This window comes from Nomascus leucogenys, chromosome 16 (genome assembly GCF_006542625.1).
Source record: "Nomascus leucogenys isolate Asia chromosome 16, Asia_NLE_v1, whole genome shotgun sequence".
Taxonomy (NCBI): Eukaryota; Metazoa; Chordata; class Mammalia; order Primates; family Hylobatidae; genus Nomascus; species Nomascus leucogenys.
This window is the reverse complement of record NC_044396.1, coordinates 50,393,638-50,408,212: the sequence shown is the minus strand read 5'-3', so window position 1 is coordinate 50,408,212 and position 14,575 is coordinate 50,393,638. Positions and strand designations below refer to the sequence as shown.

The 14,575-nt window shown below is 43.0% G+C and overlaps 1 protein-coding gene across 1 annotated transcript in view; it reads left to right on the top strand.

The window, feature by feature from the left end:
* Window positions 1–2,606: 2,606 nt before the first annotated feature.
* The window catches only part of NIPAL2 (NIPA like domain containing 2), a 110,807-nt gene continuing 98,838 nt past the window's right edge, over window positions 2,607–14,575 (top strand). Inside the window, exon 1 of the mRNA XM_003256040.3 lies at window positions 2,607–4,032. Within this exon, the coding sequence (XP_003256088.2) occupies window positions 3,604–4,032 (429 nt within the window). The 5' untranslated portion in view covers window positions 2,607–3,603. The remainder of the gene's footprint in view (window positions 4,033–14,575) is intronic.

Genomic DNA, 14,575 nt, shown 5'->3' with positions numbered 1-14,575 from the left:
GCCAACCAGCAGGTGTAAAATGGTTCTCATTGGAGATATTATTTTGTATTTTTCTGATTACTGGTGAAATGGAAGTATTTTATATGTTTATTAGCCATTTATAGTTTTTCTTATGAAGACTACCTATTTATGTTTTTGCCCATTTTTCTACCAGGTTGTCTGACTTTTTCTTATTGACCTGAAGGAGTTATTTATATATTCTGGATGTGAATCCTTGGTCAGTCATATATGTGAGAAATAAAAGTTCTGAGTTTGATTTTTGTTTTGTTTTGTTTTGTTTTGTTGAGACAGGGTCTCACTCCATTGCCCAGGCTAGAGTGCAGTGGCATGATCACAGCTCAGGGCAGCTTTGACCTCCTGGGCTCAGGTGATCCTCCTGCCTCAGCCTCCCCAAGTAGCTGAGACTACAGGCAGGCGCCACCATGCCTGACTAGTATTTTTGTATTAAGGTTCTCAGTTTCTGACTTATCTTTTTACACTTCATGGTGCCTATTGATGTATAAAAGTTCTCAGTTTGGCTGGGCGTGGTGGCTCATGCCTGTAAACCCACACTTTGGGAGGCCAAAGCAGGCAGATTGCTTGAGCCCAGGAATTTGAGACCAGCCTGGGCAACATGGTGAAACCCCATTTCTACAAAAAACACAAAAATTAGCTGGGCGTCGTGGTGTGAGCCTGTACTCCCAGCTACTCAGGAGGCTGAGGCGGGAGGATGGATTGAGACTGGGAGATCAAGGCTTCGTCCTGCCAAAATTGCACCACTGCACTCCAGCCTGGGCAACAGAGCAAGACCCTGTCTCAAAAAAAAAAAGTTCTTAGTTTTATTGTAATTGTACTTATGAATCTTTGTTTATGTGGATTGTATTTTTTAATTTGTTTAAGGGATGCTTCCCTATTGTAAGGTTATAGCCGGCAGTTATTGAGTACTTTCCATGTTTCGGGTACTCCTTATCATCTCCCTTTTACAGGTGATGAAGACAAGGCTCAGAGAAATTGAGCAACTAGATGAGGTCATACAGCAAATAAGCAGTGGAGTCAGGATTTGAACCCAGACAGTCTGCCTTGTGTTTGCACTTTAATGATTGCTAAACTGCTGTTTGTAGAGATGGTGTCATATGTTATTCTGTAAGATTTAAAGTTTTGCCTCTCTCATCAAAGTCTCTAATCTGGACTTGGCTTATGATGTGAGATACCTGAATTAATCCATACCCTTCTCTACTTTGGCCCGTTAAAAGCTCCTAATTTGGGTAATGCTTATGGTAACACAACTAGTATTGGCTGAATTGTGCTAGAGATGAATTTAAAAAAAAACATTTTATTCATGGGAACAATCAACACTGCGGACTACTAGAGAGGGGAGGGAAGGAGGAGGGCATAGGTTGAAAAACTACCTATTGGTACTATGCTCACTTCCTGGATGCAAGAAACCCATGTAACAAACCTGCACATGTACCCCTGTATCTAAAAAAAAGTTGAGAGAAAAAAAAAACAAAAAACTGTTTTGTTAATGCTGCCAGTGACTGATCCCAGGCAAGGTAGGCAAAATCTAACCCTGCTCTCTAAGTAAATGATTTGGCACCAGAGTAGAGTTCTTCAAATTAACTGAGGAAGACAGACCTCCACGTTTCAGCACTTTTTTTAGCTTTTGGCATCCCGTAAAGTGAACAGGATATCCCCTGAAGAAATCCCACGAGAGGTAGAGGCCGTCACAAAGTACAGAACAATCTCCACAGCCCCGCCTACACTGCTGGGACCAAAATAGTTCACATGGCATTCCTGCCGCCTCCTTGTGAACTGTGTGGGAAGGAACGCTGGTCACGAATTCTTCGTTTCAACCACCCACACACACTAGGACAGCAGCAGCAACGGCAGTGACATCTTGGAATCTAGAGAACAGCACGTGGTAGGCTGTACATCAAATCTCTGCATCATGTACCATCTTCCTCCAAAATTAGAGGCTTTAAACAAATGTAAAGAAACTGAAAATGATTTTTTAAATTAAGAAATAAAATGGGAACAGGTTGAGTACAGCAGAGTATCAACTAAAGGAAAAAAAAATCAAGCTTTTAAAGAATTAAACTTAGTTTTATTCAGAAGTCTCACTGAATTGTTTGAGGCCAGAAGTTCTAGACCAGCCTAGGAAAAATAGCGAGACCCTGTCCCTACAAAAAAATAGAAAAATATTAGCCAGGGCCTGGTGTGGTGGCTCACACCTGTAATCCCAGCACTTTGGGAGGCCAAGACAGGGGGATCACTGGAGGTCAGGAGCTTGAGGCCAGCCTGGCCAACACCGTGAAACACTGTCTCTACTAAAAATACAAAAATTAGCCGGGCATGATGGTGTGCACATGTAGTCCCAGCTCAGGAGGCTGAGGCAGGAGCATTGTTTGAATCCAGCAGGCAGAGGTCGCAGTGAGCTGAGATTGTGCCACTGCACTCCAGCCTGGGCAAGACAGAGAGACTCTATCTTAAAAAGAAAAAAAAATTAGCTGGGCATGGTGGCATGCATCTGTATGTAGTCCCAGGTGGGAGGATCTCTTGGGCCCAGGAATATGAGGCTGCAGTGAGTCAAGATCACACCACTGCACTCCAGCCTGGGCAACAGAGCAAGACCCTGTCTCAAAAAATAAAATAAAATGTAATATAACAAATGGAGACCTTTTTCCTTCAGATATTTATTTGAAGTAAATCAGCCTCTTAAAATTGGGAATAGTTACCTACAATTGTTAGCTGTTCACTGAACATCTCGAGTGCTTAAGAAAGAAACCGCACAATTTCTGAGACGACATGTCTTGTTTTTTCTGTATGTGAAATGGCTTTTTCTCATTCTTTTCTCTCATTTGCACATTTCCCCTAAGAAACACTGAAAACTGTCCCTGTTCCCTTCTAGGCAGCAATTCTCTTTTCTTGAAGGTCTCTCAGGAACTCATGGAAGTCAAAGCACATTATCTAAGAAAAACCTCAGCATCGTGTAAACAAAAGAAGGCAACTATCAGGTTTCAGGCAACAGTATAGAATCATGGTCTTTTTAAAGTGAGAAATACCTTACAGATCATTTGTGGTCACACATTAGAATTTGAATACAGGTAAAACCAGAACATCTCATTAGAGTTCTTAAGATTTATAACAACATTTATCTTTCATCCAAAATTCATATATACAGTAGCTGGCAACTTTTCAGCAATTCCACCTGGTCCCATCTTAAGCAAACCCAATCCAGTCATCGCACACTGGGGTCCTACGGCTACCACATTCCTCATTCAAGGCATATTTACTAAGGGATCTATCAAGCACTGGCACTGAGATTTAATCGTTCGGATCTTTTCTTCTCATATTGTTTACAATATTTCTGGGAACTCATGACTTTTTCATATGCAATCAATTTTTAAAATATCGGTGAGAAACACTACATATGTGATGGAGGACTGGAATTGCCAGGTAGAGATGGGAGATGGTAGCTGCTTTGGGTTAGTCAGTGTCTCCTCCTCTTCCATTGACTTGGACAAATGTTTACTTCGGAGATGATCTGATTCTGGCCCCGACAGGCGCGGGGACCCGTTGCGGACGGCCGCGGGGATTGCCCCCCTGGGCAGTGCGGCCCGGAGGATGCAGACACTGGCCCAGCGGGAGGAGGGCACGGTGCTAGCCGGGCGGCCCCGGGAGGCCGCAGACCGCCGGGCTCCCCGCGGACACCTCGCGCCGGAGGAGGAGAAGAGGCAGCGCCCGGCCAGACTGGGAGCACCTGCGGCCGCGCGGGGGCGGGAGCCAGGTGGCCTCGGCGCGCCCGCCTCTCCCGGGCGCCGAGCAGGAAGTGGCTGCGGCGCGGCCTCCTCGCGGTGCAACAGGGAGGGGAGCTGGCCGCAGCCCGAGCCGGAGCCCGAGCCCCGGGAGCGAGACCTCATGGCAGCGTTGGCGCCCGCGGGCTCCGGGGACGCCGCCTCGGCCGCCCTGGACGAGCTGTCACTGAATTTCACGTACGGGGCACCAGGCGCCGGCAACGGCTCCCTCTCGGGCGACTGGTACCGCAGGAACCAGGTAAGGGCCGCCCCGCAGCCCTCGCAGACCCGTGGGGACACGGCCGGGGCGGCTGGCTCCGGGCGCCTCTACGCCTCGGCCGCTTTCCTGCCAGCTCTCAGGAAGACAGGCGGCCTCTCCGAGTGGGAAGAGCTGACATGCGATGTTTCCTGCATTGACCTAAGTCCGCCTCATCCGGGAGCGCGGGGGTCCGCCCAGTGTTCCTCTCCCGGGCACCCGGCACTGGGAGTGGGCGCCCAGGTCCTCGGCCTTGACCTCAGCCGCCCGTTCCTGGGCCTCCGGGTCCCGATCCCGCCTCCCCAGCCTGCGTCCGCCCTCTTCTCCCGGAAGGAATCTAGGAGTGTGGGGGCAATTCTCTACTCATTTTCACCCCAGGATCCTTTTACAGTTAAAAGAAAAGAAAAAAAAAGTGACACCCTGTTGTCAGAAGCAGAAAACTCATTAAGGGCAATCTAATGTCACCTCGCGCAGATGCCCTGCGTGTGTCCCTGGTATCTCAACACAGCTCTTCCATTTCCGTGCGAGGAACACATTTTCTCAGGTTGCATTTGCAGGACCCTCATCCTTTCCCACCGGCCCTTTGGGAAAACATTGTTAACTTAAACAACGCCAGTTTACACTGGAAATATACATTTAACAAAATCAAAGGGACTTGGAGCCGCCCATTTATTTTTGGCTTGGTTTAAGATGAGGAAGAGCTCTGGCCAGCCCTTCCTCTAGCAGAGTTCATATTGCAACTGAGTTTTATCACGGTGGATTCCAGGCTTCCTCCTGTTTTCATTAAATGTGTTACTTTGTTCTTGTTCTTTAACAAAACCATGGATACTTTTATTTTTGCAACAATATAATCAGAAAATATTTGTTGCTGTTGTTCTAAATCGGAGAGTTTAACCAATTATCAAAGATCTAGATTCCTTTTATGCCTGAAGTGTTTTAAATATTAATTTCTGAATGCAGAAGACAATATATTTGTATAAAGAATAAGTAAGATAAATAAGCATGTTCACTTTATTAGTTTTCAAGAGGGGAGAGTATTGCTTTAAGTCATTTCATCATAAAAGATATAAAAATAGGAAAAATGAGGGTATACACAGAGCCTCTTGATCAATGTTTGTAATCCATCCCCATTTATCCTTTCTTCTACCCTTAGGAATTACAAAGAAAAGCATCATTTTTATGGGAACTTGAGTCTATCTATTATTCTTTTATTAGAAGCATTCCCAATATAAGTTTAAGAATGAGTTATCTATCCCCTCTTGATAAAAAAAAAAAAATAGAGGGTTAGCAGATGTGATCATCCAAAAACAGGACATTGTTTTCACAGTGGAAACCTCTGTAGTCATTAGTTTTCTTTGACATTTCCTGGAATTCTTGATTGTCTTGGCTCTCTGATATCCAAACACAGATTATCATGTGACATAAATGCGAGGCAAATAAATACTGTTTGCAAGGCTTAATTTGCCTTTGACAGTGTGTATTTGTACAGGTTAGAAAGGATGTATCCAGAATGTGCTAATTGAAATTACTGAGCTGACATCTAAACTTTGCTGGTTTGAGATAAGACTGTATCAAGTTTTCTCATTATTGTGCAAATTTAGGCCCTCTTATAAGACGGTGGTATTTTATCTTTTTCAGTAATTGCATTTGTGTTAAGCAAAAGTAAAAATTAATGTTTAAAAAGTTTACTTGAGAAGCATTTTATTGAGTGCCTCTGGTGTTGTCCAGGCCAGTAAAAATAAAATTGGGTCTAATTTTTCTTGTCTTTTTTGACACTGAATAGAAATGGCTGAAAATGGGTGTGGCTCCAGAAAAACAAAGTGTGAGATATAAATGTGTCACTCCCACAATCAAAATGAATGTTGGTTGCTAACTAGCCACAGCTTAATGATGCTTGTTTGCTTGCCTCCATTGGTTTTATCACAACTAAAATATTTGCACAGTGTGTGTTGGCTGATAGCCTAGTTCTCTGTCCCTTTGTCCCTTCCAAAGTGATTATCATCAAATCTGATCAATTAACCTTACTACATAGAAAAAGACAAACTTCCCTGGAATGCTTTCATGTAATAGATAAATGTTTGACAGTGGCCACTTAGAATCAATGTTGTCTAAGACAAAGGTGTGAGTGCTTCTGGAGGAAGAAACCTCAAAGCAACTCAAGAGTAGTAGTTCAGTGGGGGAAGATGTCTTAGGAGCAGGGAAGTGAAGTCTTTGCCCTTTGCACTACTCAGACACTGTGTGCTTGGTGAAAAGCCTGGCCTATAGAAGTATAGAAGTGATGGAGTTGTGCCAGGTAAACAAAAGGCACTTTATGTTTGATCCACAAGTTTTCAGTAGAGAAGGATAATGTTCCCAAGATGTTTATTGAGCTCCATGCTATGTACAAAGCACTGCAGGGATATTCAATATAGTGCGAGACCCAAACTCTTCCTTCTGTGAATATTATTAGGTGTTTGGGAAAATGAGCTATGCAGGTAATGCCAAAACAAGGCAGTATGTTGTAAGTGTCATGTGAGTGATATAAAGTCCCATCGAAATTCAGAGCAAAGGGGCATTTGGCTGGGCCATCAGGGATGTTTTGTGGAGAGGTGGTATTTGAGCTGGACAGTTAGTGATGGACAGGGTTTCATTGATAGGTACGCGCAGTGTAGGGCACTGCAGGAAAGGAAAAAGCTTAGGGACCCAGGAGCAGCCCTCATGGCCTGGACTGGTGCCTTTCTGAATATTTTCCTTCCTAGAGTACAATTCAACCATCATTCTGGTTGCAGTGGAAGATGGGGACTGACTATAAGGTGGAAATATGGTTTGGGGTCTTTGATATAGTCATGGGTTGCCTTGAAGGACTGGTGACAAAGTTTGGACTTTACCTTGCAGACAGTGGGGAGCCATTGAAAATTTTTTTGAGCAGGAGTGCAGGATCAAAGCAAATTAAATTTAAAACAATTTACATTAAGGCTAGCAGGATTCAGAGTTTTCAAACTGGCCAGCTGTGGACTAAATCCAGCCTACAGATACATCTTGTTTGACCAGCAGAGAGGCTTCAAAGTCTTCAATACATTGCCAACACTTAAAAATGAGAAGATTAAATATAAAGTTTCAAGTTTCCATCATCTCTTTAAATATTAGGAGTTCCAGCAATGCTGGGCCTTTTCCCCCACATGTTCACTCATGTTTAAAGCAAACTGCGCTCCCCGCTGTAGCTCTCTTGGTTCCCTTTTCTTTTACCTACTGACCCCCATATGCATTTTTTAAGATTTTTTAATTTTTATGGATACATAATACTTGTACATATTTATGGGGTCCATGTGAAAGTTCAAAACATAGGCATTTAATTTGCAACCAGTGCTAGAGTCTGTCACCTCTGCTGTTAACTAGCATACTTGGACAAATCACTTAATTTCTCTGGATGTCAGTTTCCTTATTGGTAAAAATTAAAGTTGGACCAAAAGATCTCCAGCTTCCCTCATGCTATGTGGTTGAATAAATAAGACCCAAAGCAGCAAAGTTTGTAGAGAGAATGGACAGAAGAGGGAAAATGTGGGAAATAATGGGAAGGAGGATTTTGTTGTTGGTTCTTTAAGTTTATGCATATTGTTAAATGTCTAAATTCACAAGGACATAGTCAGAAAGGTTTATTCTGCATAGGGTGAGATGAAACTTCAGGATTTTTTATGCCCTTTCTTTGAACTTTTGATTTTCAATGCCTTGGATTTTAAAGTCAACATATTTAAGGGAAAATTGATACAACTTGGCAGGGAGGAGGGCGGCGAGGAGACTGACATTTGTTATGCATTTACTATATGACACTTTATAGCTGTTATCTCATATGAGCCCCCGTCAACCTCGTAAGGTATGTATTATCCCCACTGCTCATGTAAGGACACTTGTGTTAAATAACTTGCCCCAAGATCTTACAGCAAGTGGGTTTAACTGCAAAACTACTTTTATTCCATGCCTGAAGGCCATTGCTAGAAACTAAGGCTTGAAAACAATGTGGTAAGAGTCCATGCGAGGGGAAAATGACTAAGGCTTCTGTCTTGCTGGACTTGAGAAAAATCATGCTGAGTTTTATATTATCCTTTTATTAATTTTGCTTTGCTACCATCTATCTCTTTTAGGCTAGTAGGTGCATATGACTATCTCGTAAAGAAAGAATAGTGCAAAACTTTCAAATAATCAAAGGGCTGAGTAGAGGTTGCTTGCTGGTCCTTTCCATTTCCTTCCTTTTTTTTATTTTTTTATTTTTTATTATTATTATACTTTAGGTTTTAGGGTACATGTGCACAATGTGCAGGTTTGTTACATATGTATCCATGTGCCATGTTGTTTTGCTGCACCCATTAACTCGTCATTTAGCATTAGGTATATCTGCTACTGCTGTCCCTCCCCCCTCCCCCAACCCCACAACAGTCCCCAGAGTGTGATGTTCCCCTTCCTGTGTCCATGAGTTCTCATTGTTCACTTCCCACCTATGAGCGAGAACATGCGGTGTTTGGTTTTATGTCCTTGCGATAGTTTACTGAGAATGATGGTTTCCAGTTTCATCCATGTCTCTACAAAGCACATGAACTCATCATTTTTTATGGCTGCATAGTATTCCATGGTGTATATGTGCCACATTATCTTAATCCAGTTTATCATTGTTGGACATTTGGGTTGGTTCCAAGTCTTTGCTATTGTGAATAGTGCCGCAATAAACATACGTGTGCATGTGTCTTTATAGCAGCATTTATACTCCTTTGGGTATATACCCAGTAATGGGATGGCTGGGTCAAATGGTATTTCTAGTTCTAGATCCCTGAGGAATGGCCACACTGACTTCCACAATGGTTGAACTAGTTTACAGTCCCACCAACAGTGTAAAAGTGTTCCTGTTTCTCCACATCCTCTCCAGCACCTGTTGTTTCCTGACTTTTTAATGATGGCCATTCTAACTGGTGTGAGATGGTATCTCAATGTGGCTTTGATTTGCATTTCTCTGATGGCCAGTGATGATGAGCATTTCTTCATGTGTTTTTTGGCTGCATAAATGTCTTCTTTTGAGAAGTGTCTGTTCATGTCCTTCGCCCACTTTTTGATGGGGTTGTTTGTTTTCTTCTTGTAAATTTGTCTGAGTTCATTGTAGATTCTGGATATTAGCCCTTTGTCAGATGAGTAGGTTGCAAAAATTTTCTCCCATTCTGTAGGTTGCCTGTTCACTCTGATGGTAGTTTCTTTTGCTGTGCAGAAGCTCTTTAGTTTAATTAGATCCCATTTGTCAATTTTGGCTTTTGTTGCCATTGCTTTTGGTGTTTTAGATATGAAGTCCTTGCCCACACCTATGTCCTGAATAGTATTGCCTAGGTTTTCTTCTAGGATTGTAATGGTTTTAGGTCTAACATTTAAGTCTTTAATCCATCTTGAATTAATTTTTATATAAGGTGTAAGGAAGGGATCCAGTTTCAGCTTTCTACATATGGCTAGCCAGTTTTCCCAGCACCATTTATTAAATAGGGAATCCTTTCCCAATTGCTTGTTTTTGTCAGGTTTGTCAAAGATCAGATAGTTGTACATATGCGGCATTATTTCTGAGGGCTCTGTTCTGTTCCATTGATCTATGTCTCTGTTGTGGTACCAGTACCATGCTGTTTTGGTTACTGTCGCCTTGTAGTATAGTTTGAAGTCAGGTAGCATGATGCCTCCAGCTTTGTTCTTTTGGCTTAGGATTGACTTGGCGATGCGGGCTCTTTTTTGGTTCCATATGAACTTTAAAGTAGTTTTTTCCAATTCTGTGAAGAAAGTCATTGGTAGCTTGATGGGGATGGCATTGAATCTATAAATTACCTTGGGCAGTATGGCCATTTTCACGATATTGATTCTTCCAACCCATGAGCATAGAATGTTCCTCATTTGTTTGTATCCTCTTTTATTTCATTGAGCAGTGGTTTGTAGTTCTCCTTGAAGAGGTCCTTCACATCCCTTGTAAGTTGGATTCCTAGGTATTTTATTCTCTTTGAAGAATTGTGAATGGGAGTTCATTCATGATTTGGCTCTCTGTTTGTCTGTGATTGGTGTACAAGAATGCTTGTGATTTTTGTACGTTGATTTTGTATCCTGAGACTTTGCTGAAGTTGCTAATCAGCTTAAGGAGATTTTGGGCTGAGACAATGGGGTTTTCTCGATATACAATCATGTCATCTGTAAACAGGGACAATTTGACTTCCTCTTTTCCTAATTGAATATCCTTTATTTCCTTCTCCTGCCTGATTGCTCTGGCCAGAACTTCCAGCACTATGTTCAATAGGAGTGGTGAGAGAGGGCATCCCTGTCTTGTGCCAGTTTTCAAAGGGAATGCTTCCAGTTTTTGCCCATTCAGTATGATATTGGCTGTGGGTTTGTCATAGATAGCTCTTATTATTTTGAGATATGTCCCATCAATACCTAATTTATTGAGAGTTTTCAGCATGAAGAGTTGTTGAATTTTGTCAAAGGCCTTTTCTGCATCTATTCAGATAATCATGTGGTTTTTGTCTTTGGTTCTGTTTATATGCTGGATTACATTTATTGATTTGCGTATGTTGAACCAGCCTTGCATCCCAGAGATGAAGCCCACTTGATCATGGTGTATAAGATTTTTGATGTGCTGCTGGATTCAGTTTGCCAGTATTTTATTGAGGATTTTTGCATCAATGTTTATCAAGGATATTGGTCGGAAATTCTCTTTTTTGGTTATGTCTCTGCAAGGCTTTGGTATCAGGACGATGCTGGCCTCATAAAATGTGTTAGGGAGGATTCCCTCTTTTTCTATCGATTGGAATAGTTTCAGAAGGAATGGTACCAGTTCCTCCTTGTACCTCTGTTAGAATTCGGCTGTGAATCCATCAGGTCCTGGACTCTTTTTGGTTGGTAAGCTATTGATTATTGCCACAATTTCAGAGCCTGTTATTGGTCTATTCAGAGATTCAACTTCTTCCTGGTTTAGTCTTGGGAGGGTGTATTTGTCGAGGAATTTGTCCATTTCTTCTAGATTTTCTAGTTTATTTGCATAGAGGTGTTTGTAGTATTCTCTGATGGTAGATTGTATTTCTGTGGGATCGGTGGTGGTATCCCCTTTTTCATTTTTTATTGCATCTATTTGATTCTTCTCTCTTATTAGTCTTGCTAGCGGTCTATCAATTTTGTTGATCTTTTCAAACAACCGGCTCCTGAATTCATTAATTTTCTGAAGGGTTTTTTGTGTCTCTATTTCCTTCAGTTCTGCTCTGATTTTAGTTATTTCTAGCCTTCTGCTAGCTTTTGAATGTGTTTGCTCTTGCTTTTCTAGTTCTTTTAATTGTGATGTTCGGGTGTCAATTTTGGATCTTTCCTGCTTTCTCTTGTGGGCATTTAGTGCTATAAATTTCCCTCCACACACTGCTTTGAATGTGTCCCAGAGATTCTGGTATGTTGTGTCTTTGCTCTCGTTGGTTTCAAAGAACATCTTTATTTCTGCCTTCATTTCGTTATGTACCCAGTAGTCATTCAGGAGCAGGTTGTTCAGTTTCCATGTAGTTGAGCAGTTTTGAGTGAGTTTCTTAATCCTGAGTTCTAGTTTGATTGCATTGTGGTCTGAGAGACAGTTTGTTATAATTTCTGTTCTTTTACGTTTGCTGAGGAGAGCTTTACTTCCAACTATGTGGTCAATTTTGGAATAGGTGTGGTGTGGTGCTGAAAAAAATGTATATTCTGTTGATTTGGGGTGGAGAGTTCTGTAGATGTCTATTAGGTCCACTTTGTGCAGAGCTGAGTTCAATTCCTGGATATCCTTGTTAACTTTCTGTCTTGTTGATCTGTCTAATGTTGACAGTGGGGTGTTAAAATCTCCCATTATTATTGTGTGGGAGTTTAAGTCCCTTTGTAGGTCACTCAGGACTTGCTTTATGAATCTGGGTGCTCCTGTATTGGGTGCGTATATATTTAGGATAGTTATCTCTTCTTGTTGAATTGATCCCTTTACCATTATGTAATGGCCTTCTTTGTCTCTTTTGATCTTTGCTGGTTTAAAGTCTATTTTATCAGAGACTAGGATTGCAATCCCTGCCTTTTTTTGTTTTCCATTTGCTTGATAGATCTTCCTCCATCCCTTTATTTTGAGTCTATGTGTGTCTCTGCACGTGAGATGGGTTTCCTGAATACAGCACACTGATGGGTCTTGACTCCTTATCCAATTTGCCAGTCTGTGTCTTTTAATTGGAGCATTTAGCCCATTTACATTTAAAGTTAATATTGCTATGTGTGAATTTGATCCTGCCATTATGATGTTAGTTGGTTATTTACTCGTTAGTTGATGCAGTTTCTTCTAGCCTTGATGGTCTTTACAATTTGGCATGTTTTTGCAGTGGCTGGTACCAGTTGTTCCTTTCCATGTTTAGTGCTTCCTTCAGGAGCTCTTTTAGGGCAGGCCTGGTGGTGACAAAATCACTCAGCATTTGCTTGTCTGTAAAGTATTTTATTTGTCCTTCACTTATGAAGCTTAGTTTGGCTGGATATGAAATTCTGGGTTGAAAATTCTTATCTTTAAGAATGTTGAATATCAGCTCCCACTCTCTTCTGGCTTGTAGAGTTTCTGCCAAGAGATCAGCTGTTAGTCTGATGGGCTTCCCTTTGTAGGTAACCCAACCTTTCTCTCTGGCTGCCCTTAACATTTTTTCCTTCATTTCAACTTTGGTGAATCTGACAATTATGTGTCTTGGAGTTGCTCTTCTCGAGGAGTATCTTTGTGGCGTTCTCTGTATTTCCTGAATCTGAATGTTGGCCTGCCTTGCTAGATTGGGGAAGTTCTCCTGGATAATATCTTGCAGAGTGTTTTCCAACTTGGTTCCATTCTCCCCGTCATTTTCAGGTACACCAATCAGACGTAGGTTTGGTCTTTTCACATAGTCCCAAATTTCTTGGAGGCTTTCTTCGTTTCTTTTTATTCTTTTTTCTCTAAACTTCCCTTCTCACTTCATTTCATTCATTTCATCTTCCATCACTGATACCCTTTCTTCCAGTTGATCGCATCGGTTACCAAGGCTTCTGCAATCTTCGCATAGTTCTCGATACTTGGCTTTCAGCTCCATCAGCTCCTTTAAGCCCTTCTCTCCATCGGTTATTCTAGTTATCCATTCATCTAATTTTTTTTCAAAGTTTTTAACTTCTTTGCTATTGTTTTGAACTGCCTCCCGTAGCTCGGAGTAGTTCGATCGTCTGAAGCCTTCTTCTCTCAACTCGTCAAAGTCATTCTCCGTCCAGCTTTCTTCCGTTGCTGGTGAGGAACTGCGTTCCTTTGGAGGAGGAGAGGTGCTCTGCTTTTTAGAGTTTCCAGTTTTTCTGCTCTGTTTTTTTCCCCATCTTTGTGGTTTTATCTACTTTTGGTCTTTGATGATGGTGATGTACAGATGGGTTTTTGGTGTGGATGTCCTTTCTGTTTGTTAGTTTTCCTTCTACCAGACAGGACCCTCAGCTGCAGGTCTGTTGGAGTTTGCTAGAGGTCCACTCCAGACCCTGTTTGGCTGGGTGTCAGCAGTGGTGGCTGCAGAACAGCGGATTTTCGTGAGACCATGAATTCAGCTGTCTGATAGTTCCTTTGGAAGTTTTGTCTCAGAGGAGTACCCGGCCGAGTGAGGTGTCAGTCTGTCCCTACTGGGGGGTGCCTCCCAGTTAGGCTGCTCGGGGATCAGGGACCCGCTTTAGGAGGCAGTCTGTCCGTTCTCAGATCTCCAGCTGCGTGCTGGGAGAACCACTACTCTCTTCAAAGCTGTCAGTCAGACAGGGACATTTAAGTCTGCAGAGGTTCCTGCTGAATTTTTGTTTGTCTGTGGCCTGCCCCCAGAGGTGGAGCCTACAGAAGCAGGCAGGCCTCCTTGAGCTGTGGTGGGCTCCACCCAGTTCGAGCTTCCTGGCTGCTTTGTTTACCTAAGCAAGCCTGGGCAATGGCGGGCGCCCCTCCCCCAGCCTCGCTGCCACCTTGCAGTTTGATCTCAGACTGCTGTGCTAGCAATCAGTGAGACTCCGTGGGCATAGGACCCTCCGAGCCAGGTGCAGGACACAATCTCCTGGTGTGCTGTTTTTCAAGCCCGATGGAAAAGCGCAGTATTAGGGTGGGACGGACCTGATTTTCCAGGTGCTGTCTGTTACCCCTTTCTTTGACTAGGAAAGGGAACTCCCTGACCCCTTGCGCTTCCCGAGTGAGGCAATGCCTCGCCCTGCTTCGGCTTGCGCACAGTGCGCTGCACCGACTGTCCTGCACCCACTATTTGGCACTCCCTAGTGAGATGAATCCGGTACCTCAAACGGAAATGCAGAGTCTCGCTCTGTCGCCCAGGCTGGAGTGCAGTGGCGCAATCTCGGCTCACTGCAAGCTCTGCCTCCCGGGTTCACACCATTCTCCTGCCTTAGCCTCTCCGAGTAGCTGGGACTACAGGCACCTGCCACCACGCCCGGCTAATTTTTTTTTGTATTTTTAGTAGAGACGGGGTTTCACCATGGTCTCGATCTCCTGACCTCGTGATCCACCCGCCTTGGCCTCCCAAAGTGCTGGGATTAC